The sequence below is a fragment of the Nelumbo lutea genome, chromosome 1, assembly GCF_056320005.1.
Source record: "Nelumbo lutea isolate HS-2025 chromosome 1, American lotus-T2T, whole genome shotgun sequence".
NCBI lineage: Eukaryota > Viridiplantae > Streptophyta > Magnoliopsida > Proteales > Nelumbonaceae > Nelumbo > Nelumbo lutea.
Window position 1 is genome coordinate 37,903,484 of NC_142684.1, and position 27,988 is coordinate 37,931,471.

The 27,988-nt window shown below is 39.9% G+C and overlaps 1 protein-coding gene across 3 annotated transcripts; it reads left to right on the forward strand.

The window, feature by feature from the left end:
- LOC148874315 (gamma-glutamyl peptidase 4-like) lies at positions 1-27,752 on the forward strand. 3 transcript variants are annotated; one of them, XM_088964272.1, is made up of 5 exons: positions 63-775; positions 880-1,035; positions 14,681-14,821; positions 19,621-19,788; positions 27,421-27,752. In XM_088964272.1, exons 1-5 carry the CDS (start codon positions 305-307, stop codon positions 27,529-27,531), a joined length of 1,047 nt encoding a protein of 348 aa, XP_088820398.1. In that variant the 5' UTR covers positions 63-304; the 3' UTR covers positions 27,532-27,752. The 3 variants fall into 3 exon arrangements, with proteins under 3 accessions (XP_088820399.1, XP_088820398.1, XP_088820400.1); XM_088964273.1 differs by lacking the exon at positions 14,681-14,821 and having other exon boundaries at positions 1-775; XM_088964274.1 differs by lacking the exon at positions 14,681-14,821 and having other exon boundaries at positions 93-775; positions 880-969.
- The last annotated feature ends 236 nt before the right edge of the window (positions 27,753-27,988 follow it).

The window sequence follows — 27,988 nt, forward strand, 5'->3', positions numbered from 1 at the left end:
ACGTGTGATTTCTCTACTCTCCAACTCTCTATATTTTCAAGTTATTTCAGATCACAACAAGTATACTAACTTAAGCATCGACTAGATTCTCTGATCATGTCATTGAAGATCAACTTCTCGGTCGTCTCACTAGAAACCCGTCACCTCGAGGGGAGCGACTACATCGCGCTACATCATGATACAAACCTTAGATGCGGTGGAGGAGTCAACGGCTTGCTTAGTAATAATGCTTAAGCTTACGCCGCCTCTTTAAAATCTACTTTGTGAGAAGTTTAGGTCGTGAGTCGAGCCCGCCTGATCAGCAATGGAAACCGTGCGCGTACTTGGCTACTCGTTCCCGCCTAAAATCACATATTTCCCTGTACCCAATGAACAAATATCTTCGCATAGGCAGCTCATCCGCTGCAACAGTTCCACACCTTCAACTGTAAAAGGGGCAATTAAAGGCCATGAAAGGATGAGTGGGCAGCGGCGTTTTGCAGTGCTGAGGACGGGGCATGCAACCGAGTACACCGAGCGTATCTACGGTGGCTATGGTAAAATGCTCGAATGCCTCCTAAGAGACGGGGATGACGAACGCTGGGACATCTTTAACGTCATCGATGGTGACTTCTCCTTTGAAACCAATATCGATTCTTATGATGGCTTCGTCATCACCGGAAGTAGTGCCGATGCTCATGCCAATGACGTTCCCTGGATAATTTACCTATGTGATATCCTCAAACTCTTGCATTCAAATAAGAAGAAGCTTTTAGGGATATGCTTCGGTCACCAGGTATACTATTTAATCATAACTTCATAACTTTATTTCATCGTCACTTCTCACTTGTGCAATTTTTATTCCCTTACTTCTGAATCTGGAAATCTAAAAACGCACAGGTCTTGGCCCGGGCGCTAGGTGGGAAAACCGGAAGGGCTTCGGTGGGATGGGAGCTCGGCATAAAGTCTATTTGTGTCGAACAAAAGATGGTAATACAACTGTATGGGTTGGAAATGAAGTCCCGTCTTAATGTTATTGAGAGCCACCGCGATCAGGTCTTAGTTTATTTATTTATTTTTGACCTTTGTCTATTTACATATAATGTCTGCTGTTCATTTGATTGCTAACTGTCCACCTTATTAATTAGTGATAATGATGTAACATATGCACAAAGAGGATGTGCCAAGCACCCTTTTGTCTGTAGATGGCCTTTACTACCTTACCCACTAAATCCCATTATTTGTTTTTTGCACAATATTAGAGAATAGATTCTCTAGTAATCATCCTCAATTCATCCCTAGCTGAAGTAGTGAAATTTCTCTCCTTGCTGAAATAAGGTTTGCTACAAAATGCCATATTTTGACCCAATGAGCTACTCTGATCAAGATATTTTCTAATAAGGGTTCTTTTGTGTGGGATTCTTTATTAAATGGGCAATGCCTTGATCCAATGGGGAGTTGATCAATTAACAAGCAAAGGTTCACCTTACAAGCAATAGAAGATTCAATAGAAGATTCTGTGGTTACTGAAGTTTTAACAGATATTGAAATATTTTTAATTAGATTTCAATCAATTATTTTTTGTCTATGAATGTTGTTTTTTTGGAAAAAGGTAAAGTAATTTATTCAGCACAGAAAAAGATGATTAATACATCAAAACCCAGACCACTAAAACTGCCTGGGCACAAATCAAATTACAAACTCATCCAGAACTGGGAACAAAACAAAAGAGACAGATTCTGATGTTTGAACTCCTCAGTTACCGACACCCAAGAGAATAACTTGCCCACAGATCTCTGCACTACTTCATCCGGGCTTTTAAATTTACTATAGAAAATTCTGTTGTTTCTCTCAGTCCAAATGGACTATAACACAGCTGCCGGAATGGCACTCCATACAAGCTTTCCTTTCTTGCTGAGGCCCTCAATTCTCCAATAGTTCAACATTCACTGATTTTGGCATAACCAAACTAATCTCCAAAGCCTTTAGAAAATGCCCCCAGACCATAGAAGAAACTGGGCAGTGGATACACAAATGGTGTATAGATTCTGCAAGATTTCCACACAAACCACAAGATGAAAGAATGGTAGGATCCATCGTATGGACACCATAGAGATTGCAGAATGGGTGGGCAAATTTCAAAATTTTCCTACCTTCTTCCAATTGGGAATCATATTCCCTAATTTGAGAATACAATATTCAAGGATCCTACTTGAACCATAATCGAACCAGATCTAAACCAAAGACAAGGGAGGGATTATACCTGATCCAGAGAAGCAATATCTCCCAAAGTTGGTATTCACGCCCAAAGAGGACACCAATAACTGCTCCTGCTGAAGATGACACAACTGTATGTGGAACGGAACCAGCAGAGTGCGTCCTACACTGAATCCTTTGCAAGAATCCATTGGAAACTCTAGCTCCAAATCTTTTCAGTCTTTTCTGCAAAATTGATGTCAAGAACCGATTTCTTGATTTCTTTCTACTTCAAAGATCGAATCTTGAAAGAAAGAATGGCGGCGACTGGAGGAGAACTCTTGAAGTGAATATGTATGAGATCCTATCTCAATTCGCAGGATGATTTCTTGCACAAAACCCTAGGTTCGAAATCTGATTATGATTTCTTAGGGTTTCTCCTCTTTTCTTCTTGATTAAGAATCCTCCTAAAGAGGTGTTATCCCAATCCAAACCAGTATTTGGATAGGGGATGATTTTAATCCTATATGCAGATTAGGTTAGCTTACTCCTGATCTTATCAGGAGGTTACCAGATTCAAATCTAATTTGAATTTGGTCTCTCAGAGTGGATAAGGTTAAAGGCCCAATCTTTTTGCTAACATTAATCCTAGATTCGCCCCATAGATGGGTGATCATATCGGCCCAGTTCGAAATGGGCTTTTGGCCCATTAAGTGTTCAGTGCTTAAGTAGTTTCCAATCTGCTGCCCAGTTGGACTTCTTTGTATGGCATGGGACCCAAGCATTGATCTACACACCAACCATATGGGTTCGGCTCAGCCTTTATCACAAGGCCCAGCCGAATTCACTGAAAAGCTCAATGAACCCCTGAGCCCATCATATAGACCCTATGGGCCCAACACTTACATTAAGTGGTCCCTGGGCCAAGACATCTTATAAAAACCCAGGGACTGTGGGCAGGTGCAAAATTAGCCCATCAGATACTATCCTAAATGGTCTTACACTTAACCTCTCAGCCCTTAATGATCAAGCACTACCCGACAAGAGAGGACTTCTCCCTCGGCTGCAAGGAATAGTGCTGCACTCTCCACTCACATGGATCTCAGGAATTAAAACAATTTGCAAACATTTTGAAACCGTACATATATATATATATATATATATATATATATATTAATTTTGCAAAACAAAATTCCAACGATTGAAATCAACTGCCAGCAGTTTGGTTTCCATCAGAGAGAGGGCATTCCCGATCATTACCTTTGTCCGACAATGGGGTTGATCATGTCACTATGATCATCCACTCCGATGAATTCTTAAACTGCCCCAACATGCCCAGGTTTTGACCCCCGCTAAGGATCTCACTGATTGGCATATCAAAGACAGCCCGATCCGACACCTAGTGAAGTATCATAATCGAGTCTAGGAGTCAGGTGTAACTTTCCGGTTTTGCCCATCTGTCTCTAAGGTGTAGGGCAATACTGGAAATCTAGTCCGGTTCAAGGATTCAAGTAATCCCATACTGCATGTGCCTTGGGTCTTACCCTGGTGGCCGAGACAGGCCATCCCAACACTTGGCGGCACACCGGTATCAGCCTTGGCAGGATAAATCTCCCAAGACTTATCCAATGGCTGTGAACATTTAAAACTAGCACGAGTCTCAATAAGTGTCCAATTTTAGGGTCTTGCACAGAATTATACCAAACAATATGAATCAAACATGCACTTTATTTATTTACACTAAATATCAAAAGTACATCAAATCAGATTGAAGCTAAGGGCATACAAAACTGTCTAACACAAGAATGATCCAGAATCTGAATGCCACATCTCTCCAGATTAACTGTAGTCAGACATTTATCAAGAGCCTTTGTCCAAACCAGAAATTTAATCTTGGAGGGACTAGTTGGATTCCAAATCTGACTGGCAGGGAAATCCACCTGACCTGACCTGTACAGCTTAAGAACCAGGGATTTAACAGAGAAACAACATTCTGCATTCCATTTCCAGCTTCATTCATCCTTCTGACTCAAATCTATCATCCGATTTTGCAGCAGCCCCAACAGCGCCACATACTCTTCCACCTCCCAATCAAACAAACTTCTCCTACAAGGAGGAGTCCAAATAATGAAATCACTAGAAACATTAAAATTCTCAGCTACTAAAGAGTCTTGATTCACAGAGATTTGGAAAAGGAGGGGGAAAGCATCTGCCAAGGAGCTCTCTGAACACCAGGGATCCTTCCAAAGCTTAATTCTATCCCCTTTACCCACCTTAAGTTTGATCCCATCCAAGAGGATAGGAAAATTCTTCAATATGCCTGCCCAGAGAGATCTGTCCCCTCTTGGATGAGGATCCTTAGATCTCCAATCACCCCACTCCACCCCATACTTCGCCGCAATAAGTTTTCTCCACCATGCATTACTATAAGTAGAAAATCTCCATAACCATTTACTGAGAAGGGCAGAATTAAATTTCTCCAGATTTCTTATTCCCAGTCCACCAACTTCCTTAGGGAGACACATTTTTGTCTAGGAATATAGCGTGAGAGGTTTCTCATTTGTTTTTAAAAGCAATGAAATCATATATATACCAATGGTTTAGAGTTGGCTTCCAACTTATCAGCATGTGATCTGCCCGGAGCCTTCTTTGCTAGTTTCTATGGCCTAGGGTACGAGTCAGATATGTTTAAGACCAAGTTCAAAGGCTTCCAACTGCTTGATTGGAGTATTGATTGATTGTTCTTGAAGTATAATGTCTGAACTTAACCTAAAACAAATACATCTATTTTATTTCTAAATATGCAACCTGGCAGTGTCTAGTTCCTTGGTGATGCCAGAGAGTTTAGATGAATGCCAAAATTATTTGAATTGGAGCAATGGGCATGAACAACTTATTACTTACTAAGGAGTTAAAGTTGATCTTATTTCTGAAGTGCAGAGATTAGGGGGGTGAGGGTTTAATGGTGAAGCAACTCTTATTGGAAGTATTTCATGACAATGGAATGAGATGGGGGCTGGGGGAGATACTGCTGGATTAGGTATCTGGAGGAAAATCTGGAGTCAGGGGAATGCATTTTGGCTGGGTTGTACTGTTGTAGATCTCAGCTCTGAATTTAAATCACTGGAGGTGTTTTCCATTGATTTGGTTGGTGTTTTCTTTTATTTTCTTTTGTTAGGTTTTGCCATTTTGGTTGGTGTTTTCTTCAAGTTAGGTTTTTTCTTATTTTCTTGGGGGGTGGGGTTGGTCCTATCTGATTTTTCAAAGTTCTGCTCTTCTGCCACTACTTGTGATTATGTGGAATTACCCATTTATGACCTTGAAGTCTTTATGAAGGTTGGCCAATCTGAGTGGTTATCTTTGTAGATGTTTATCTGTATATCAAGAAATATCTATTTATGGTTTTGGCTTTGTTTATTCAGGGGAAAAGTGTGGTTGAACAGTTTCCCCCTTGTTTAGCTAGACCATCAGCCATAGAGTTAGTTGATCTCTGAATCCAATACACTGTGACTAACATACCCCTTGTCATCAATTTAATCATTTTATGTTCTTTCCTGTACTTCCAAAGAGTCTCTTCATGATTTCCCCTTGCTTATCGTTGCTTCAAGCTGAGGTGACTTTTGATGATATGCATGGCAACAGTAGCATGATGCGACAGAAATGCATTGGCTTCCCATTTCAACAACCTAGTTGTCCAAGGAACTGTTTGATAATGGATGAAGTTGCTTGCTTTGTTTTTCAACAGATAAGTCATTAAGTAGGTTATGAGCGCCATAGTGGCTGGACATCTTACATCAATATCTATAACTTACTTTTTGAAAAGGCAAAGTATAATGTGATTCATTCAGAAGTATTTCTAATTACAAAACGCCCATGTATACCAGAGACTATACAATAGGGTACAAGTAAAGCTCTCAAAGTGTGCTTCTACCCTAGGTGGAGTAGGATTTTACAAAAACTCATTTCACCTCTGATTTCTCCACTTGATTCCTTATAAGAGCATTGTGCAAAGATTTGACAGAGAAGACACCATTCTTGGATTTTCACCATCTTACATCTCTTCTTTCTACTTGCAACTCTACCAATTGCAATTTTGATAACAAATCCACATTCCCCAATCTCCCCATCCAGCAGAGAACTTTTAAACTTCAGACCCATACTACTTTTCCTTGGATTACTTCAAAACTCTTTTCAATAGACACATTCTTCCTACTTAAACCATACAACCATGGGCAAAGATGACAAAATTTACCAATCCCTACCCAATCATCTTCCCAAAATTTTATAGTTGAACTATCCAACCTTGAAACATATGTAATTTAAGAAGGTCGATTGAAAACTCATTATTTTCAATCAGCCTTCCTCCCACTAATATTGAGAAGGCTTGACAGATTTCCTTTTTCAGGAGATTGGGAGATGAATGTTTGGGAGTTGGTTCAGGAAGCACTTATTTTTTTTTTTATATCAGACCATAAACCAATCATATTAAGGAAATTTGTGGTGATCTCGAGACCTAAACCTTTCAAGTTTGAAAATGTGTGGTTGGATCATCCAACATTTTGGGTTGGGTGGTCCGTTGGGAGAGAAGTAAGGGGCTCGACATTCTGTTTCAGTGGATGACTTAGAAACTGTTTGCTGCTTCTTACATTTCTAGGAAATAAGAGACTCACCTAGAAAGATGCACCACCTTGCATTGGACCGTCTAGCATCTGGACAACCAGTCTAGTCGGCATATACATAAGCTAATGATTTGAGAGATGAATAGGATGGAAAGAACACACCATAAGAAGCATTACCCCTAACATATCAGATGGTATGGTGTATTGCTGTCATGTGGGATTGATGGGGTGTAGAAACAAGCTAGATTACAATTTGGATAGCATAAGAGATGCCTGGGCGTGTCATTGCGAGGTAAATAAGACTCCTTACAAGTTGACGATAAAGAGTAGCATCTTCTGAGAGTGGACCATCATCCTTGCTTAGCTTAAGATAATTTCCAAAGGTGTATCAACTATCTTAGTGTCGGTAAGATGGGCAAGCTTGACCAAGTCAGTGGCATACTTCTGTTGATTAAGAAAGTAGCCACTGGAGTTATGATAAACTTTTTTTTTTTTGATAATTGAATTATGATGAACTTTCAGGCTTGGAAAATATGTCACCGGTCTTTACCTCTAAAAAAGAAAAGAAAAAGAAAAAATGTCACCAGTCCCTAATCATTCATTTTGAAGGCTTGACTTAGTTGATGGATACCTTCTTGGTCATCTCCAGTTTTGAGAATATCATCAACATAAAGCAGCAATAAAGTGATACTTGAGGGCTCTGTAGGTGAATAGTGAGTAATATAAGGATCTTTGAGTGAACCTAGCATATGATGAAGGGTGATTTGGCCCGACCTAGTAAAAAGGGGACACGTGGACACGACCTGACCAAAAGATGACAACTCAGCTTAACAAGCTCAGTTCGCAACAATTGAGCTTGCATATTTAGTCACCTCGACACAAAGGCCGCCTTGGCTTAAGGCTCACCTCGGAACAGGGCCACCTCGTCGCAAGTCTCACCTCGGCATCGAGGTACCTCAGTATCCAAGCTAGTTCGGAACTAAAAGACCAAAGTACCAGTTCATAACCAATAACTCGAAGTGCCACATAACTGACTCCCGCGTAACCAACTCCAGAGGTCTCTCTAACGAATCCCGAATCCCTCAAGATCACAATGAGTTAACATGCCCCGACTTTTTCGGGATCACAATAAGGACTTATCCTGACTCTACCAGAATCAGAGGCGAAACGAGATAATCCTTACCTGCATACTGCTCATTCGGAAGCGGAGCAAGACTTATCTTGACTCCGCCAGAACTCTTTTGTGTGCCCCACGACTACTCAACTATATAAAGGCTCCAACCCCAATGGCTTAAGGTATGCGTGATTTTTCTGCTCTCTAGCTCTCTATATTCTCAAAGCTCTTCAACTCGCATAAGATTACTAACTTAAGCATCAGAGCGACCTCACCGGGCTAGCCACCCCGGGTTCTCTGATCTTGTTCTGCAGATTTACTTAGCTCGCCGCCCGATTGGAAGCCAAATCATCCTCCAGCAGGGAGCAGTCAGATCGCGCAACATCAATTGGCGTCGTCTGTGGGAAGACGATAAAAAAGCCTTATTCACAATTAACAACTTTCATCTGAAATCAATGGCCTCTTCCAGTCACGCTGGACAGAGCACTGAAATGAACGTCTCTGGGGGGCAACCTTATTGGTTAGTTCACCATACCGCTCACTGCGGCTAGGGTCCCATCACTGACCGTGCCACAAAGCGCTACACAGGTGAATGCCCCGCTCCCTCCAATGGTGGGCGCAACCTTCGCTGAACCGTCTGTGGTTCCCCCCGGAGTTAGGCAATCCCAATTCGATGACCTGGTACACTGCGTGCGGGCCATTCAGGTCCAAATGCAACAAGTCCAGCAATTCCAGCAATACCAGTAGCATGTGTTCTACCAGTACTACCAGCAGCAGTTCCCTCCACTGCCGCAAGCCAATAGCCGGTTCCACCCCGGCACCCAGCAACTCAGCAAAACCGACCTCGTGTGTAAAACATCACTCGATCTCCCCACCGAGGCGAGGAGACTTCCCAGGTCTCACTTACTCTCGGGAGCCAAGTCTCACCTCTTGGCAGGAGAGACAGACAGATCACCCCGCCTGCTTCACAGGGCAACATCAGAAACAGGTCCGAGGACACTCAGCCCAACAGGGCCATTCCTCGGCGTTCGCATCAAGAAGGCGGATCGCTCGCAGGTAACCGTTTCGGGGTTCTGGCCGCGTACTCAAGGCAAGGACCTTCCATCCACGACAGTCAGCCTCAAAACCCAAGGAACCAAGAGCTACCTCGCGGCAAAGCAGTACCGGACCATACAGAGGTTAGCAGCACCAATGCAAAGCCCATGAAGAAGCAACAACGAAGGCGTCGCAAGGCACGCCGAACTTCAGTCCAGAACAACCATCTCGCAAGACAACAGGAACATGTTAAAGGTAAAGAAGAGGCGAGCTCGGTAGCTACAAAGACCGCTCCTCTATTCTCCGGGTCATCCCCTCTGTCTCCCGAGCTCTTGGCGACCCCGATGCTCAAGGACTTCAAGATGCCTCCCCTTGACAAGTATGACGGATCTTTCGATCCTAACGACCACGTGGACTCCTTCCAGTCCCAGATGCACCTAGCTGGGGCTGACGAGTCCTGCATGTGCGTAGCTTTCTCCACCACATTCAAAGGAGTAGCTCGCACATGGTGTCGGAACCTTGTGCCAGGATCAATCAAGAGTTGGGCGCAGTTCGTGGGGTTATTCACCTCGCACATCATCACCAACAAGAAATGTCCGAGGTCCCAAGAGAGTCTCCTTAATGTAGTTCAAAGAGAAGGGGAGTCCATCAGAAGCTACATCAAGCGCTTCAATGAATTTATCAATAGTTGTAATTTGAAGGAGATCCCTATGCTACAGGTCAACTTCACTTGGTCTAATTTCCAGGAGAATCCATCTTGTTCAAAACTAGATAGATTTCTTTTCAACGAAAATTGGGAAGCACACTGGAGGGGTTTGGTGGCTAAAGCTCTGCTTAGAGTTACCTCAGATCATTGTCCTATAGAGTTAGGCCAAGAAACCTTTGGGCTTGAACCTAAACCCTTTAGGTTTGAGAACATGTGGTTGACACACCCGGATTTTGTGCATAAAGTTGAGTGGTGGAGAGAAGAGATTAGGGGAGTGAAGTGGAAAGGGGTTAGATTTCACAAGAAATTGAAAAGTCTGAGATCCAAAATTAAAGATTGGAGTAGGGAGGAATTTAGTAGATTAGAAGAGCTAAAAGCCAGATTGTCAGCCCAAATTGAGGGTTTAGATTCAAGGGTGCATCAAAGGACCATGAGTGCACAAGAAAGAGAATTGAGATGGAATTTGAAGAAGGATCTGGTAGAGGTCCTGGTCATGGAGGAGATATCTTGGAGACAAGAATTTAGGCATAAATGGATCAAAGAAGGGGATGGGAATACCAAGTTCTTTCATGCTATGGCCAATGGGAGAAGGAGAAAAAAATTTTGTGGCCAAGCTTAAGGTTGAAGGAGTGGAAATCGAGTCCTAAGAGGATATAGCCAATTGCTTTGCAACTCTCTTCAAATCCATTTTGAGTAGGCTCCTGGAGAGACGGGTGAGAGTGGAAGATCTGGATTGGCCAAGTCCATCAGTTGTTGAGACGGGTTGGCTGGAAAGGAACTTTGAAGAGGAGGAGATAAGTCAAAGGCTCCTAGACCACATGATTTTACTATGGCTTTCTATCAAGAGTGTTGGGACACTGTCAAAGAAGATTTGTTTGAGGTTTTTAGGGAATTTGAAAACAACCATGTGATTAGTCGTGGAGTTAATGCCACATTCTTAGCTCTCATCTCAAAGAGATTAAATGCCAAACACCCTAAAGATTTCAGTCCGATTAGTTTGGTGACTAGCGTCTATAAGATTGTGGAAAAAGTTATTTTTTTAAGTATTAAAAAGGTCCTTCCCTCTCTCATTACTCAAGCCTAAGGAGCCTTTGTACAAGATAGGCAGATTGTAGACTAGATCCTTATAGCAAATGAATGTGTGGAGGAAATAAAGAGATCGAGCAATCAATGTTTCATTTGTAAGTTGGACATTGAGAAGGCCTGTGACTCAGTGGATTGGAATTTTCTATTAGAAGTGTTAAGAAAATGTGGATTTGGGGATATATGGTGCAGGTGGGTGAGTGGATGCATAACCTCTTGTCATTTTTCAATTCTAGTTAATGGAGGGGTCAATGATTTTTTCCCAGCATGTAAGGGGTGCATGCAAGGAGACCCTCTTTCACTTTTCTTGTTCACACTTGTGGTGGATGTGTTCAGTAGAATGATTTATAAAGCAGACAGGGAAGGGCTAATAAGTGGGTGGAGGATAGGCAAGAATAATGTCTTGGTAACTCATCTTCAGTTTGCTGATGATATTATCATTTTCTGTGAAGGGAGAGACTTGGGGAGAGTGAGAAACCTAGAAGATCTTATTAAATCCTTTGAGTCTGCTTCAAACCTGATAGTTAACTTTGACAAAAGTTGTGTGGTTGGAATCAATTTGGAAGGTTGGGAGATAGAGGCTATAGTAGGTTGTGCAGAGTGTTCTATGTTTGATTGGCCTTTAACCTACTTGGGTCTTCCGTTAGAAGCTAACCCAAAAGAAAGTCGGTTTTGGTATCTAATTATGGAAAAGTTCGAAAAGAGGTTGGCTTCTTGGAAGAAAAGTTATATTTCGATAGGGGCTAGAGTGACCTTGATTAGAGCGGCTCTTGCCAGTCTTTCGGTTTATTTTCTCTTGGTGTTTAGGATACTCTCAAGGGAAGCTAAGAAGCTAGAAAAGGTGATGAGGGACTTCTTGTGGGAGCGATCATTTGATTAGGTAGGAGATAGTCAGCAGAAGTAAGGAAGAAGGGGGATTAGGATTAGATAACCTGGTTTTAAGAATGAACCTTTACTAGGGAAGTGTTTTTGGAGATGACTGTTCAAGAGAGAGGTTGTGGCACAAGGTGGTGATGGACGACTCTTGCAAAACGGTTGGGATGTCGGGGTATCTTGATGGATGACTCTTGCAACACCCTGGAAGGCTATACACGGAATCCTTTCCCATTTTTTCAATCTGGTGAGGTATGATGTTAATTCTGGAAACAATGTTCTTTTTTGGGAAGACATTTGGGTAGGCCATCAACCTCTTAAAGACCCTTTTCCCTCTCTTTACTCTCTTTCCCTTTATAAGAAAGAGTCGGTTTCCAGTTTTATTTCCTCCCCAACATCTTCTTTGGCCTTAAACTGGGATTTTGGGTTCCAAAGAGGGTTACGTGAAGATGAAAGTGCTACTGTTTCAGAACTGTTGTCTTCACTTGAGTCTATTTGCTTAGATCCCCTCAAACCTGACACAAGAATTTGGACCCCTAACCTGAAATGCTTTTTCACTTGCTCTTCTTTCTTCAAGTCCCTCTACTCCAATTCTGCACCCCAGAACTTCCTAGTTAAAGAATTCTGGATTAGACCCATTCCCCCAAAGATTGCTGTTTTTTGTTGGAAAGTTTTTTATGGTAACTGGTAAGGATAATACCTTGGAAAGCTTGCAAAAGAGGAGACCAAAATGGTGCTTATCCCCTAATCGGTGTGTTCTTTGTAAAACTCAGAATAAGGACTATCACCACTTACTGATCTCTTGCTCCTTTACTGCAACTTCATGGAATTGGATTTTTATGTTGTTTGAGTGTAGGTGGAACCTGCCATCTGATACTAGCTTACTGTTTAGTCCGTCTACCTTTGTATGGCATACAAAGAAAGGGAGAGTTATGTGGAAGTATATAAGAGCAGCTTTGTTGTGGACTGTTTAGGAAGAAAGGAACACCAGAATTTTTCGTGAAAAAGAAAGGAGTTTCTCAGAAGTTAAAGAATGTATTTTGACAAGGGCAATTCAGTGGCTAAAAACTCAAAATTTCTTTTATGCATATTCTTTTGATGACCTATGTAGAAACTGGTTAGCAATGGCTAACATTTTACCAAGGACAGATATGTGGTTGAATGGATGCCACCTGGGGAGTAGTTTATTAAGCTGAACTTTGATGGGAGTAGCCAAGGTAACCCTGGACCTTCAGGTATAGGAGGAGTGCTGAGAAACAAAGACAGTAGTATTATATCTTTGTATTCAGGTCCTGTGGGTGTGGGAGACTCTATAAGGGCCGAATTACTTACTGCTGTGCAAGGAATCCAGCTCGCAAACCAGTTAGGAATAGAGCATCTGATTATTGAAGGGGACTCTAGGTGATAGTGGGTTGGTTGTAGGATCCAGACTCTGTGATCTGGGGCTATAGAGATCTTCTCAAAAAGGTTAAATGGCTAACAAGGAATATGACAATCAGTGTTTAGTTAGTAATTCAATGGCTGATTCACTTGCAAAACAAGGGGTTTCTCGGGCTACTTTATTTTGGGCTTTTGTGTAATTTCTTTTGAACCTATAATTCTGTAACTAGTTTTAAAGGAAAGGTCGCACCTCGTGCCTTTCCATGGGTTCCCTGTAACTCTTATTTGCTGGTTTAATAAAATCTTATTCATGAAAGAAAAGCATTTTTTACATCCATCTAATGAATAACCCAACTTTTCACTGTTGAAATAGTAAGGAGATGAATTGTGCTCATCTTGGTATTTGGAGCAAATGTCTCCTCATAGTTCCATATCCCGCTTGAAACCTAGTGCAACCAATCTTGCCTTTATCTATCAGCACTACCATCAGACTTCAATCTAACTGAATATACCCAGACTTCCAATGGTTGAAACATTAGGAGGAGAAACTAACTCTCAAATATCATTCTCTAGGAGAGCATCTATTTCAGAATCCGTGGCATCTCTCCAATGGGTGTGAGCTATGGCTTGTTGGTAGGACTTGGGAATATCTCTAGTAGACCACATAGCAGAGAAGGAGCTATGGTATGAGGGAAAACCATAGTGGTTAGGTGGTTTGGAAACACTAGTAGAGCAATGTAAGTAAAGAAACACTAAAGTTCAAATAACTGATGTGGGGACACGTTACCAATAACTGATGATGGAAGAAGGTTGATGAGATGCACAACAATACTGGCCGTCTCCACTCAAAAAGGTTGTTGGAGCATGGGAATCCAGAAAAAGGGTTCTAGCAACACTCAAAATGTGGCCATTCTTGCATTCAACAACTTCATTTTGTTGAGTGCCAGGACAAGATCTCTGTGATTGTATTCCATGATGCTGCAAATAGGTAAGAAACTCCCCATCCATGTGCTCTCCCCTTGAATCTGAAGCTAGGGTACAAATAATAGCATTAAAGTGTGTGGTAATTCTGGCATGAAGAGTTTTGAATACAGAAAAGGCATCTGATTTCTTATGCAAAAAATAGATCGAAGTATAACATGTATGATCATCAATAAAGGTAATAAAATATCTAAATCCTATTATGGAAATCACAGGAGATGACCAAACATCATTGTGCAATAACTAAAAAGGTGCAGTAGCATGTGTAGTAGGGAATTTGTAAAACATTACTTTTTCTTAAGCAACAAGACATACAAGTTTTATCAACATTCTTAGATAAAGGCAAGCAATTAAATGAAATAAGTGAATCAAGTTTCTTTGCAAAAGAATGGTCTAAACGACAATGCCAAATGTTTCAGTCATTATTACAAGACCCAAGACAATAAACAAGAACTAGCAGAAGAGGCTAGCTTCTTAATAACCATCCCACTCTATGCCCCTTCCCTTTCATCTCCCTAGTGCGCTGGCCTTATATCAAACAACCATCATGTGGGAAAGTGATAGTATGGCCATGCTCAACAAGTTGACCAACAAATATTAAATTGGTAGTAAGCTTAGGAACAAATAATGTTTGAGGGAATGTGAAAGAGGTAGACAAAGATCATTACAATTCACAATATCAAGTTTCTCACCATTACCTATAACAATATGCAGACTAGAAGGGAGGGGGTAAGAAGATTGACTACAAGTGGCCCCTGTCATATGATTGGAGGCGCCAAAATCTATGATCCAAAGATGAATAGGGGAAGCACAATACATTCACCAGACAAGCCAAAAGCAGAAAAGGCAAAGGAGGTGACATTCTTGGTTTGAGCACCGGAAGACGTTGCATGATCTGATCCTTCAATAGCAGTCTAATTTTGTGCTAATTTTTCTTTCCTCTATATTGGTTTTCCTTAGATGGATTAGTAGGACATTCAGTAATAATATGCCCATGCTTCTTGTAGTAAGGACAGGTGTTTTTCTTTCTACAGTGGGATACAACATGCCCGAATTCCTTACATTAATAATATTGCACTTTGAATATATCTTTCTTTGATTTGGATATATCTGTAGCTAAAAACACACTCTTCACTCCAATTCTAGCATTCATTGTTGACTGAGTGATCATCTTTGTTTCTTTCCTCAACTCACCAAGGTTAGTATCAAGGGTTGGAATAGTGTCTCTACACAAAATATTTGATCTGATTACTTCAAACTCAAATGGAGATGCATCAGAAAGTGTATGACTTTTCTCGTATCAAAGTGTTCCTTTAGAGCCTTGATACAATAGGCCAAAGATATCTCTCTAGTGTGAACAAGCTCATACTTTGTCCAGAGTTTGACAAAGCCAGCATAGTATTTCTGAATATTCCTTCACCCTGGTTGTATGAAAATATCGTTGTTTTAATATGGTACTGTCTTGAGATGTTGGACTGTTGATAAACCTTTTCCAAATAGTTACATCTCCTTGGCTGTCTTGAGACCCCTCATAGGGACAGCCACATCTGTATTAACTGAATTGAGGATTCAGGATGTAAGCTGAGCATTATTAATCCTCCAGCTTTACAGCCCCTTTGCATTAGTTTCTTCAGGCTTGGTGGTGATTCCATCAATATACCCCCATAGATCCTTTCCCTCAACATAAAACTGGTAATGGAATTGCCACAGAGCATAGTCGGTGCCATCAAACTTAATGGGAAGCACATCACCTCTTTCGAAAGCCATTGAAAGCAAGATAGTGCAGAAAACAATTGCACGTAGGCTGGAAATAAGTGAAAGTCCTTTGACAGTCAGGGAAATTTCTCAGAGAAACTGAATCAGAGAAGGGAACAAAACCCTAGAAATACAGATCTGATCTTCACCATATTATAGAGGCTGATAGATCAGCCTAGGGCAACACAAGATCTAGAATCTTAGCCCAACTAGATCAGCCACTTGAGAGAAATCTGTGAAATACTGACCTGAATGACGTCTCAGTGCAGAAAATATACTATACCAGTGTTGGGCAAAAAGAGACCGAAACAATGCTCAATGGAAGAGAAAGTGTGCTGAGATCAATAGCAAGAGGATTGAACTTGCTCTGAAACCATGCCAGTGCAGTTTGAACAAGAGAAGATAAACAGATTTGAGGTGTGTCTAATGAGGTGACTACACCAAGAGAAAAGTATTTATATTAATGAAAAGTAAATGGACAAATCTGTCCCTAAGACACAAGAATTATGATACAAAATAAAAGAATGAAAGAGTGTGGTACAAAAGAATACCTGCACCTACTACCAACAACAAGGATACATCAAACCGAGCATCTGTAGTCCACCTAAGGGGAGGTACCTTGGGTTACAAGAAAGGTCAGCACAAATCCTATTAGACAAGCATTGAAAATTCAGACGGTGGTATGGTTCACTCTTCTTCATTTGTGCCTTCAACTAAGAGTGAACCTTTTGGTTTTCTTATTGAGAAGATGCAACATAGCATCTACAACTATTTCCTGCTGTGCTTTCAGCCATTGGGCTGTCTGGTGAGTCTTCTCTTTATTGTTCTTTACCTAGTCACATTTGGATAATAGACTCCGGTGCCTCTAATCACAATAGGGGTACATTCTAGTTAGTATCTTAAACCTGTCTCTTTATAAACATAACATTACAGTTAATGGTGAAAAATTGGAAATCATTGGTTGTAGTGATTTGTCCCTACATACTTCAGTCTCTTCTTTGTTTCATCTCCCCCAAAACCCTTTTTGTTCCTAAACTTACTACGAATTTAATTTCTGTTGGACAACTTGTTGAGGATGGTAATATCATATCTTTTCCTCATGATGATTGTTTGATTCAGGACCAATGCACTAGGACAATGAAGGGGAAGGGGAGTAGACTTGGACGGTTGTTTGCTCTTGAGTTTGAGAAGACACCAACTTCATCTGTTTCCTCTTATTTACTTTCCAGCACTCAGTTCAAAATTTGTTTGTAGGAATAATGAGTGGCACTTATGGCAGATGCCTTGGCCACCCTTTTGCTAATAAACTAGAATTTTTATTTCATTCTGGTTGTTTGTCTACTAAAGCTACTTATTTTACACGTGTGAATAAATCTTGCATTTCATGTGGTTTGAGTAAAAGCCATATCTTGCTTTTTTCTATTTCTTCTGCATGTTATGAAGTTCCCATTAAATTGGTTCGCAGTGATGTATAGTCATTTCCTATAACTTAATGTTTGGGTTATTCATATTTTGTGATTTATGTTGATGACTGTACTTTCTATACTTGGATGTATTTTCTTTGATATAAATCAGTTCCCTCCATATTCTAACTTTCTCTAGCCATGATACAGAACCGGTTCAATACAACCATCGGCATACTTTGTCCAGATTCAGGGGGGAGTACATTGATACAGACTTTCAAATCTTCTTAAGAGAACGGGGAATACAACCACAAAAATTTTGCCTAGGAACACCATGATAGAATGGGGTGGCTGAATGCAAAAACAAACATATACTGAATGTTGAGAAAACCTTGTTGTAGGACTTCCATTCTCTTACTTTTTGGGTGGAGGTCACCCATACGACTATACATCTCGTCAACTTGATACCCTCAGTTCTTGGTAACACCTCACCCTTTAGAGCTTGTTTCATCATCCACCAGATTTCTCATCCCTTCATGTGTTTGGTGTGTGCGCTTTGTTCATCTTTGCTCTCATGAATGGACTAAGCTCACCCACAGTTTGCCATGTGAATTCATGGGGTACAGTTCATGTAGTAAAGGGTTTCTTTTTGTGATCCTCAAGCTTGTTAACTTAGGATTTCCAGAAATGTTGTGTTCCTTAAAAATATCTTTCTTTAGTCATATTGCAAAGCATCGTCTATCCAGCGGGAGGGGGGCTCCAAGAGGGTCTATAGGTCCTCTTACAAAGAGCAGTGGTGGCTACCTCTTTCCACTTTCTCAACAAGTCAGCCATAGAAAATTCAGAGAATATCTCCATAGATTTCAGCCAGTGAGCTACCCTTAAACACAGCGTTTTACTTGTTCTCTCTTTCAGAAGATGTCTCTGATCGATTATTAAATGGCACTTCTTTTCCATACATTTAATGCCCCAAAGAAACTCCCTTTGCATCTTCTTAATTGAATTTGCCACAGATGACAGAACTTTAAGCAAAGACAAGTAATACATTGGCAAGTTAGACAAAACACTTTTTATTGATGTTATTCCTCCCACCCAATAACAAGTACTTCTCTTTTCACCCTTCTAATCTCTGATCGATTCTATCCATCACCAGCTGCCATGTCAATGAAACTAATGCCTTTGCACCTATTGGAAGCCCCAAGTATGTGAATGAAAATTCCCCTACCAAACATCCCAAAGGTGCTGCACACTTCTATAAACAAGTTTGAGAGATGTTATCCACTCCATTTATCACTCTTATTTATACTGATTTTTTGCCCAACTAAAAACTCAAAAGGCATTTTAGTGTAGCCCTCAATTTTAGCACTTGAACCACTGAAGCATCCACCAAAATAAGTGTATCATCTACAAATTGAAGATGCATAATGGAGGCTCCTTCCCTGCCCACTGGAATACATAGCCTATTGCCCATGAATAAGTAATTATCATTCCACAGTCCACACAAACTTCGTTTGGTTATCCTTGTCTTACAACATCAGTAGATATAGTGGGCACTAAATGGACTCTCCTACTAAGTGCATCAACTACTCAATTTTTCTGTCTAGCCTTGTACTTCAAGTCAAAATTATATTCCTGCTGAAAATCAACCCATTATGCATGTCTTCACTTAACCCCTTTTTGTGAGTCAAGGTCCTTAATGCTTTATGGTCTAAATACAATGCAAACTCTTGTTGGATAAAATAATGCTTTCAAAAATTCAAGGCCTGCACAATGACATAAAACTTCAACATCATAAGTGGAATATTTCTTTCTAGCATCATTGAGTTTTTCACTGAAGTAAGCAATTGGACAACCTTCTTGACTAAGGATAACTCCAATTCAAACATGTGATGCATCACATTCAACTTCGAAAAGCTTGCTAAAATCTGGTAAAGCTAGCACTGGAGCCTTTATCATCCGCTCTTGGAAGCTTTCTCAGCTGCGGGAGTCCAAGTAAATTCACCTCCCTTCAAGCATTCAGTTATGGGTGCCACAATAGTGCTAAAATTGTTTAGGCTTTCTTTTTTCTTGGGCTGAAAAGTCCTCTTTACTAATTCTTTTTTAATATATTTTAATTTTACTACAAGAAAAAAAAATCAATGATTGGAATATGATGATGGGCAGTGGTTCTACCCCCATGGAACATCTTTGAGTAGTTACTATTTAGCAAAGAACATGTCATCCCTATGCTCCTTAAGTATGACTAGGGGCTTGCCCTTTTTCTCCAAGAACTCTTGTATTTCACTCGCTCAAATGGACCACATAATCATGGGCAGAATCATATACCAAATGATTTTTCTGCTTCTACTTGGACCTTTGATCTGCCATCTGCTTATGGTTGTATGTTTGAGTAGTATATTAGACAGTTGGTATGCCTCTGTAGAAATTCTGCGAGAACAAGAATCCTATTATTACCTTTCAATCTACATTATATGTCTTCCTCTGATTCTGTTGCAGGTCACATGTATTCCTCCTGGTGCTTTGGTGGTAGCATCCTCAGAGAAAACAGAAGTTGAGATGTTTGCAGTAGGAGATAATGTTCTGGGTATACAGTGCCATCCAGAATTTTCGAAGGATGTCATGATGGATATAATAAATAGGCGCCTTTCTGGAAATATGATTAGTGTATGTCTCTAAATCTCTGGTTTTCTCAAAATTTATTTTCAGAATGTTTACATCCCTCGTATATAGAATCCAATAAAGGGTCCAACTACAGTGCATTTACAAATATTTGCTGCACGTTAAATCAAGATTTCAGCTAGTGACGTTAAACTCACATTGTCTATTACTTTTCATTGGTTCACATTTCAAAAGGTGTATTTACCATCAAGACTATTAACACTTTTAAAGATGTCAGCTGTGAAGTGTCATTTTATTACCTAGTTCACATTTTTGGTCTAACAGAGCAGTTTATGCACCATAGATTTTGCCTACAATCAATTAGAGATTTCAAGAATTTTGTAGATTAAAAATAGAACAGGTAAAAGAATAAACTGCTTGTTTATTTATTCCATCAACGTAGAGAAGAATAATTTGTTATTCAAATTATATTTTCATGTTTTAATAGTCCTAGTATCTAGCTCTTGACCCTAGAACTACTAAAATAAACCAAAGCCTTATTAGTGACCAATGTATTCCCAATGAGATAAACCAAAGCCATATTAGTGAGGTTTCAGATATGGAAAATTTCAAAACTCTTAACTCTATTCCGGATCTGAAAGCTCTTGGCCCATGGGTTAAATGCTTTATTTTTCAAAAAATATTGGGCAATAATTTGCGACTCTGTGTGTAGAGAGGTCAGAGCCTTTTTCCACTCGGGGAAAATGAGCAAAGCTCTAAATAAAACTTTCATCACTCTTATCCCCCAAAAAAGGGAACCCAGATTTAGTTAATGACTTTAGGCCTATTAGCCTTTGCAATGTGGTTTACCAAATCATTGTGAAAATTCTGGTTAATCAGATCAAACTGCTTTTGGAGGATTTCATTTCCCCTTTCCAGAGTGCATTTGTTCCAAATAGACAAATTTCTGATAACATCTTGATTGCCCATGAAATGTTGCACTCTATGAGAAAGAAAAAGGGTAAACAAGGTATAATGGCTTGCAAGATTGATATGGAGAAAGCCTATGATAGGCTTGAATGGGACTTCATTGAAAAAGTACTTCTTAGATTTGAATTTCATAGCAAATGGATTTCTTGGGTTATGGAATGCATAAGATCCTCTTCTTTTCGACTTTTGATTAATGGTACTCCCTCTAGGGAGATCCAGCCCTCTAGGGATCAAATAGGGAGATCCTCTGTCCCTTACACTTTTGTGCTTTGTGCTGATATTCTGGCTTGATCCTTTGATAGAGAATCTTTAAGTGGGGAAAAGTTAATTGGTAGTAAAGTTTTAAGAAATGGGCCTGCGATCCCTATTCTGCAGTTTGTAGATGATTGTCTTGCTTCAGGCCAGAAGCCAAATTTCTCAAAATCCTCAGTGAGTTTTTTTCAAAAAATATTCCAAATAGATTGCAATGAATCATGGATAAAATATTGAAAATCCCTCGAGAATCCAAAAATTCTAAATATTTGGGGGCCCCCATCTTGGAGGGGAGAATCAAGAAAGAGAACTTCAAGAACTGCATGAGAAATTTACCAATAAATTAGCAGGTTGGAAAAAAATACGCTTTCCTTGGTGGGAAAGTTGACTCTTGCCAATACCTCGCTAGGAACTTTACCTCATTTCATCATGAGGTGTTTTAAAATTCCAAATAGTGAGATAGATGATTTGGACAAGACTCAGAGAGAATTTATCTGCTCCAAATCTAGTGAAAGGAAGCCCACCCATCTTCTAAGTTGGAGAAAAGTATGCACCCCTAAATATCTCAGTAAAACAAACTTCTAGGAAACTAACTCTAAGAAAGTGATCTCGTGGCCATGGAGGGGAATCCTAGCTTCCCAGGAAGTTATTAATAGGGGTGTTGGGTGGAAAATTGGTAATGGATTAAATGTGAAATTCTGGTTGAACATATGGGCTGGAGACAATCCCCTCAGTTATGATGTCAGCCATGATGTTTTTGAAAATATGGATCTCATGGTTAAGGAGGTGATGAATGTTGATAGAACTTGGAATGAAGGGCTCATTAAGTCTTTAGTTCATGTAGGGTCGTGGAGGAAAATTCAATCTATCCTCATCCCCTCTAATAAAGAGGAAAATCTGGTGTGGAGGTTATCCTCAAATGGTGATTTTACAATCAGATTGGCTTACAAGCTAGAGTATTTGGCTTCTCAAAACAATGCACCTCCTCAGAGTGAAATGAGAAGTATTTGGAAATTACTCTGCCCTCCTAAATTACAAGCTTTCCTTTTCCTTCTTCTAAACCATAAATTCCCCACAAAAAGGTTTCTTATTAGAAGGGGCCATAACATTGATAGCGCCTGTGCAATCTGCGGTGAGGAGGATCTTGATCATATTTTCAAAGATTTCCACTATGCTAACAAGTTTGGCGGGTAGTGGGGGCAAATATTGATGGCTCAGTGGAGGATAATAATTTGGTTATAGATTGGTGGAGGACTTCCAAATCGAGAATTAATAAGAACGAGTCCTTCGATTTGTGGTTTAACAAAAAATGTGGAATTATTTTATGGTACATTTGGAAAAACAGAAATGAGAATCTGTTCAACAATAAATTGATGCCTCCCCCTGTTCTAATCGAGAAAGCTACGGACCTGTTCTTTAGGGTTAAATCCTCTCATGAAGGTGATATCAGACCTCACCAGAAGTCATGGAAGACCATTTACTGGGATGGCCCGCAAGAGGGGCCATCAAAATAAATTTTGATGCCTCTTGTAATAGGGATGGCATGTGCTTGGTTGGTTGCATTGTTAGGTATCATTGTGGTTGGGTTTTGGAAATAAAAAAACTATTGCATTGGCAAAACTACCATTAATGTAGCTGAAGTATGGGCCGTTTGGGAGGCCCACAATGTCACACTAAATTTCAGAAGTTTTCAGTGCTCATCGAGGGAGATTCAAAATTGGTTATCAATTGCCTAAAGAAACGTGCTACCCCCCCCCCCCCCCATGGAACCTTTTGACAATCATAGAAGAGTGCTGGGATCTGAAAGAGAAGATGGATCATGTCTTCCGGGAAGCAAACAAAGCTGCTGATTGGTTGACTCATGCTGCATTTCTGAATATATCCCCTAACCCCACCTCCATTCCCCCGTCTTGTGTAGCATCTTCTGTTTTATCAAATAAATATATAAAAAAAAAAAAGATAACTAAACAACATTTCATGTGACTTCTAGATGTTGTGGAGCCTAACTTTATGGGCTTGGGCCCTCTTATGCTTATGCTATGCTAGTTATCTCTTTTCTTTCTTATTAGGCCTAACAGGCCTGGGTTTACATTGTATTTAAGATATTTCTTACTACCTACTAATTAAGGGCATATTTGTCATTGTACTTTTTTCTTTGCTATTGTACTTTCTTTCTTAATGCTGTAATATAAAAGATAGTTGGGGGGGGGGTTAGAGTGTGCCACTCATTTCTCTCAACCTTTCTTCTTCTCTTTAAGGCTGAATGTAAACATGGTATCAGAACATTGATATTATAACTTCTACTGGTTTGAAATCTATTCTTTTGCTGCTTTATCTTCCTTATTTCTCTTATTTCTGCTTAGGGTTGTCAAAGAAACCTCAGTTATGCTCGTGATGCTCTAAAACTAGTTTCTTCCTAGGTTTTTTCCTTGGGAGAAGGTTCAAGTGGACCTAGAACAGGTTCAGTTATGCCCTACTAGGGCAAGACAAGCTGTGAATAGTCTCTGGACTACCAGAGTAACTTGCGGTAGGTAGGTTAAGACTGTGAATTGCTAGCAGGTGCAGTTGAAGAAGCATTTCTGACCACACTTCTAGTTGACTGGAGTTGAAGGATTGCTTGTTGACTTGTTACTTGAAGTGTTTAGAGACTGAACAGTAATAGGTTGCAAGCCAAGAAGCACCTTACTGTTGGTAGTGCAGGAGTTTGCAGGCCAGGTGTTTGATTAGTGTTGCAGCTTAAATTTTCCTTTACATTCTCTTGCTGTCATTTGGGAGTGGCTTCCCAACTTATAGGCCGAGCAGTACTAATTGTATCTGTTGTTTCTGGGTGAGGTTCAAGTTCAGCAAGAGTCCATTATGTCCTCAAGCCAAGTGAAGTAACTTCTAAATCAACCAAGTGATGTTTTCTTTAACATGGAGAACCCTAGTTCTCCTAGTCTTCATCACAAATGCGAAGTTAGATGAATACAACTTCAAGGAGTGGTTTATTTCAGCAAAATGTTTTACCACAAGTGTGGTTTGCTACAGTATATCAATGGACGAGTCAAAGAACCTAAGATGGAAGAACCTACATATGGGGCTTATACAGAGAAAAAATGCTTTGGTCATGACATGGTTGCTATCCTCCATGACACCAAAGATTGTTAGGACAGTTCAGAAGTGCCCTACAACCTATAAAATTTGGGAGAAATTATCTACTACTTATGGACAGAAAAAAATGCAAGAGTTTATAGATTGACATAAGACATTGCAATCTTAACTCAAGGAAATTTGCCAATTGCAACTTTGCTACTCTTGAAAGGCTTTGTGAGGAGTTTGATCATCATCTTATTTTATTTTTTGGAAGAATTCTGAAAACCAAGAAATGTACCAAAAACAAATTGAAGGGAGGGTGTTCAAATTCCTTCATGGACTTGACTCTTCCAATGTTTTAAAACGCAGAGGCGTTATGCGAGGCATTCCACTACCTTGAGGTGTGAGGCGTAGTTCAGAACGCAAGAGGTGTAAGCCTCCTTAAGAGCAGGGGGAGTTCAGAGGAGGATGAAGAAGAAGGGGGGATCTCATTTTTTTCTGTATTTTTAATACAAATCTTTTATATTAAGAAGAATAAAGATTTGAAAGGGGGGTGGGGGGAAGGAGTAGGGGGCAAACCACTTTCTTTCCCCTTATCTTTTCTTCCCTTCCCTTCCCTTTACGTTTCTTTCCTTTTCTCTTTTTTTCTTCTCTTTCTTTTTCTTTCCCTTCCCTTTCTTTTCCTTTCCTTTCCTTTCCTTTTTTTTTCTTTTTTCTTTTTTTTTTGTCTTTTTATATCAGACGTGCATGAGGCACATGAGGCGTACGCCTCTAGCACACCTCATGAAAAAAGCGCAAGAGGCGTACGCCTCTTGCACCTGATGCGCATGCCTCAGATGTGTCAGTGCCTCTGGCATACGCCTCAGGGGGTTCTGGAAGCACCTCGCCTGGAGGCGCCTTCTTGACTATTAGAAGTAAGGAGGGGGAGGAGATAAGAAAATTTTGAAGTGCTCTCATTGTGGAGCAGAGAAACATACCAAGATGCCTACTGGGTCTTGCATCCCCATCTCAAACCAGCAGCTCTTAGAAAGGAGGAAAAGCCAAATAAAGGCCAAGGTATTTTTGGGCATGTAGCAAGATCAAATATGGTGGATGGAGTGCAAAAGTCTAGAACCCCTAGTGCTTCTTCTTGTGTGATACAGATCACTCCTAACAGCTTCCCTGGGTTCACAACTAAAGAGGTAGACATCCTCAATTGATCGAAACAATTCACTATTTATTCCTCATCCTTTGCTAAGACATGCATTACTTCTGCCCTTAGTGCCATTCAGCCTCATTCCTATGGCTCATGGGTCACATTTGACTCGGGCCTCCAACACATGACAAATACTTCTTCCTATTTCAAAAATCACCAAGACCTTGGATTGTATTGTTACTTTTTTTCCTACACACTGTCTTCCAGGACTGGCTGATGAGGCAAATGATTGGGAGTGGTCTTGAGGTTGGAGGTTTCTACTATCTCAATCAAGATATTAATTCAGCTCTTAAAGCTTTAACAGGTCATAACCGTGAATGCAAGGAGTCTAGTGCTTCTATCTATGTTTGACATGTCAGATTGGGTCATTTATCTTTTATGTTGTTAAGAGTTTTGTTTTCAAAGTTATTTGAAAGAGTGTCAATTGAGAGTCTATTTGGTGAAATGTATCAATTGTGTAAGCATTGTAGAACAAACTATCCAAGCTCTAGTAATGAAGTTTTGTTCCTTTTGATTTGGTTCATTCTAATGTGTGGGGTCTTTCACCCATTATTTCTATGGATGCCTATCATTACTTTATTATCTTTATTGACCACTTTACGAGGTGTACTTGGATTTATGTGATGAAAGAAAGAGAGGAGGTACCTAGAATCACCATAGTCTTTGCAAGATGATTAAGACTTAGTTTAGGAAGAAGATTAAATAATTCCATTTCTAACAATGTGGGTGAATGTTTCAAGAACTCTCTAAATGTGTTTTTTGAAGATGAGGAACGTTACATCAGTCTTCTTGCAATTACACTCCACAACAAAATGTAGTTGCATAGAGGAAAAATAGACATCTATTGGAAATTGCTCTTTTCTCTCTTGTTTCAAAGCAAGGTGCCAAAGAAGTTCCAGTCTCATGTTCTCACTGCATCTTATCTAATCAAGATGCCATCCAGAGTATTGGGTCCCCCTTCTTTGTTCTGTGTCCAAATGAACCTGTATTTTCTTTCCACCAAAGGTTTTTTGGTTGCGTGTGCTTCATTCATGTCAATGATCCTTAGAGAACCAAGCTAGATCCTAAGGCAATTACTTAGAGAACCAAGTGTCTAGATCCAGTTACTGGAAGGAAAATCATCATAAAAGATGTCACCTTTCATGAGTCTCAGTCATTTTTTGACCCTCAGAATTTTCTTCAGAGTGAGACTTGTAGGGTTGAAGAGACTTCCTTGGGACCTAATCCTTTTGTTCCTGCTCCTGCTCCTCTTCCAACATCTCTTCTTGACTCGGTCCCTACTGAGCTCACTGATTCTACTTGTCCAGTTGAGCCTCTAGTTAATTGGGCCCATGTTAGTAATGCTCCTTGCATAGAAGACACTGCTTCTAACTGTTGTAATGTATGTGTTTATCAAGCAATCTTTATCAATTGCAACATTGAAGGGTCCCTGGTAGAGGTTTAATATGTGGGTATTGCAGGACTTCTTTGTACCATTACCATGTTGGTATCAGATTGAGTGGACTTTATTTATTTTTGAACATTTTAACCATTTTTCCAATAAAAAAAGAAACATTTTGACCATTTTCTTTCTATTTCCTATTTCTTTCAATTATTTAATTAACTAAAAGAACTACCGAATAACTCAAGGGAGAGTGATGAGGGGAAGAGAAGCAATTGCTTGAAATGTTTGCACTTTTCCTTCAACATCATTAAGTACAAGTTTAGTTGACATCAGATTCAGTATCATTCTTCTAGATATATTTCCAAAATCAAAGAAAAAATTATGATAATATCCAGTTATAAGGTTCAAAATATAGCATAATTTCTACTGACCCTACTAAGTTTAATTAGTTGTGTAATTTTGTTCACTTCATGGTGTCAAGTTCTCATCATTTTATTGATGGAAGCAGCACTATTCAAGTTTCATCCATTTTCAAATAATCAAAAGAATTAGTTATTGTAAATTCTTTGAAAGTGTCTGGCCAGTTGCAAGTCTCACCAGTACTAGAAAACTCATGGTTGACTGGTATCATCTGATATGCTTTAGTAAGGGGTGGTGTTTTTCTCTCTGTTTCTCCATTTCGTATAATTTATTTTATTTGTGGGCAAGATTTAGTCATTAATTTTCTCTGCATTTGTTTCCTAGTGTTGCTATATATGTTAATCCTGTTATGAGTTTTTAATTGATAAAATCTGAATGCATGTAGTCTGAGGTGGCAAAGGCAGCAATTGAGAGCTTTGAGGGGATCCAGCCTGATCAAGAGCCACTAAAGGCATTGTGCAAGGCATTCCTGAAAGGACATCCTGGAGTTGCATAGCTGTTCTCATCCTTCGTGGTTGTTGAATTGAATCCAGTTTCCTCACATCACCACCTCAATGCTTGTTTCTTCAATAAACTATTATTTTCAATCAATAAGTACTATTACTGTTAATTGGAACCTCACATTACCATTAAAAATATGTTTGGAATTTTGTAGTAGGCAAACTTAATTCATATTTTCTATATTTTTAGGGCCCCTTTGAGAGGCTTAAGCATTCATTGAGCTGTGTTGACTGAGCCACTTCGAACAAGCTACCAAAATTAGCTTCACCGAAAAGTTGATTTCTCAGCTCAATGTAAGCATTTTTGGGTTTTCCAGGTTTTTCATCAAACTTCAGGCTTCTAGGGCCTACCTTGCAACACCAAAAGCCACTGTGTAAGCGTCTTTGTTGTTGGGTTGGGAAAATCGCTAGTCCAAACCCTTTCAATCTCTTTTCTGAAGTTGAATTATTTTC

Excerpts from the sequence above, each read along its gene's own strand:
- LOC148874315 (XM_088964272.1), top strand. The coding sequence starts at position 305 with ATGGAAACCGTGCGCGTACTTGGCTACTCGTTCCCGCCTAAAATCACA. Across the intron at positions 776-879 it reads GGATATGCTTCGGTCACCAG|GTCTTGGCCCGGGCGCTAGG; the intron begins GTATACTATTTA and ends AAAAACGCACAG. Across the intron at positions 14,822-19,620 it reads AAGCAGAAAAGGCAAAGGAG|GTCACATGTATTCCTCCTGG; the intron begins GTGACATTCTTG and ends ATTCTGTTGCAG.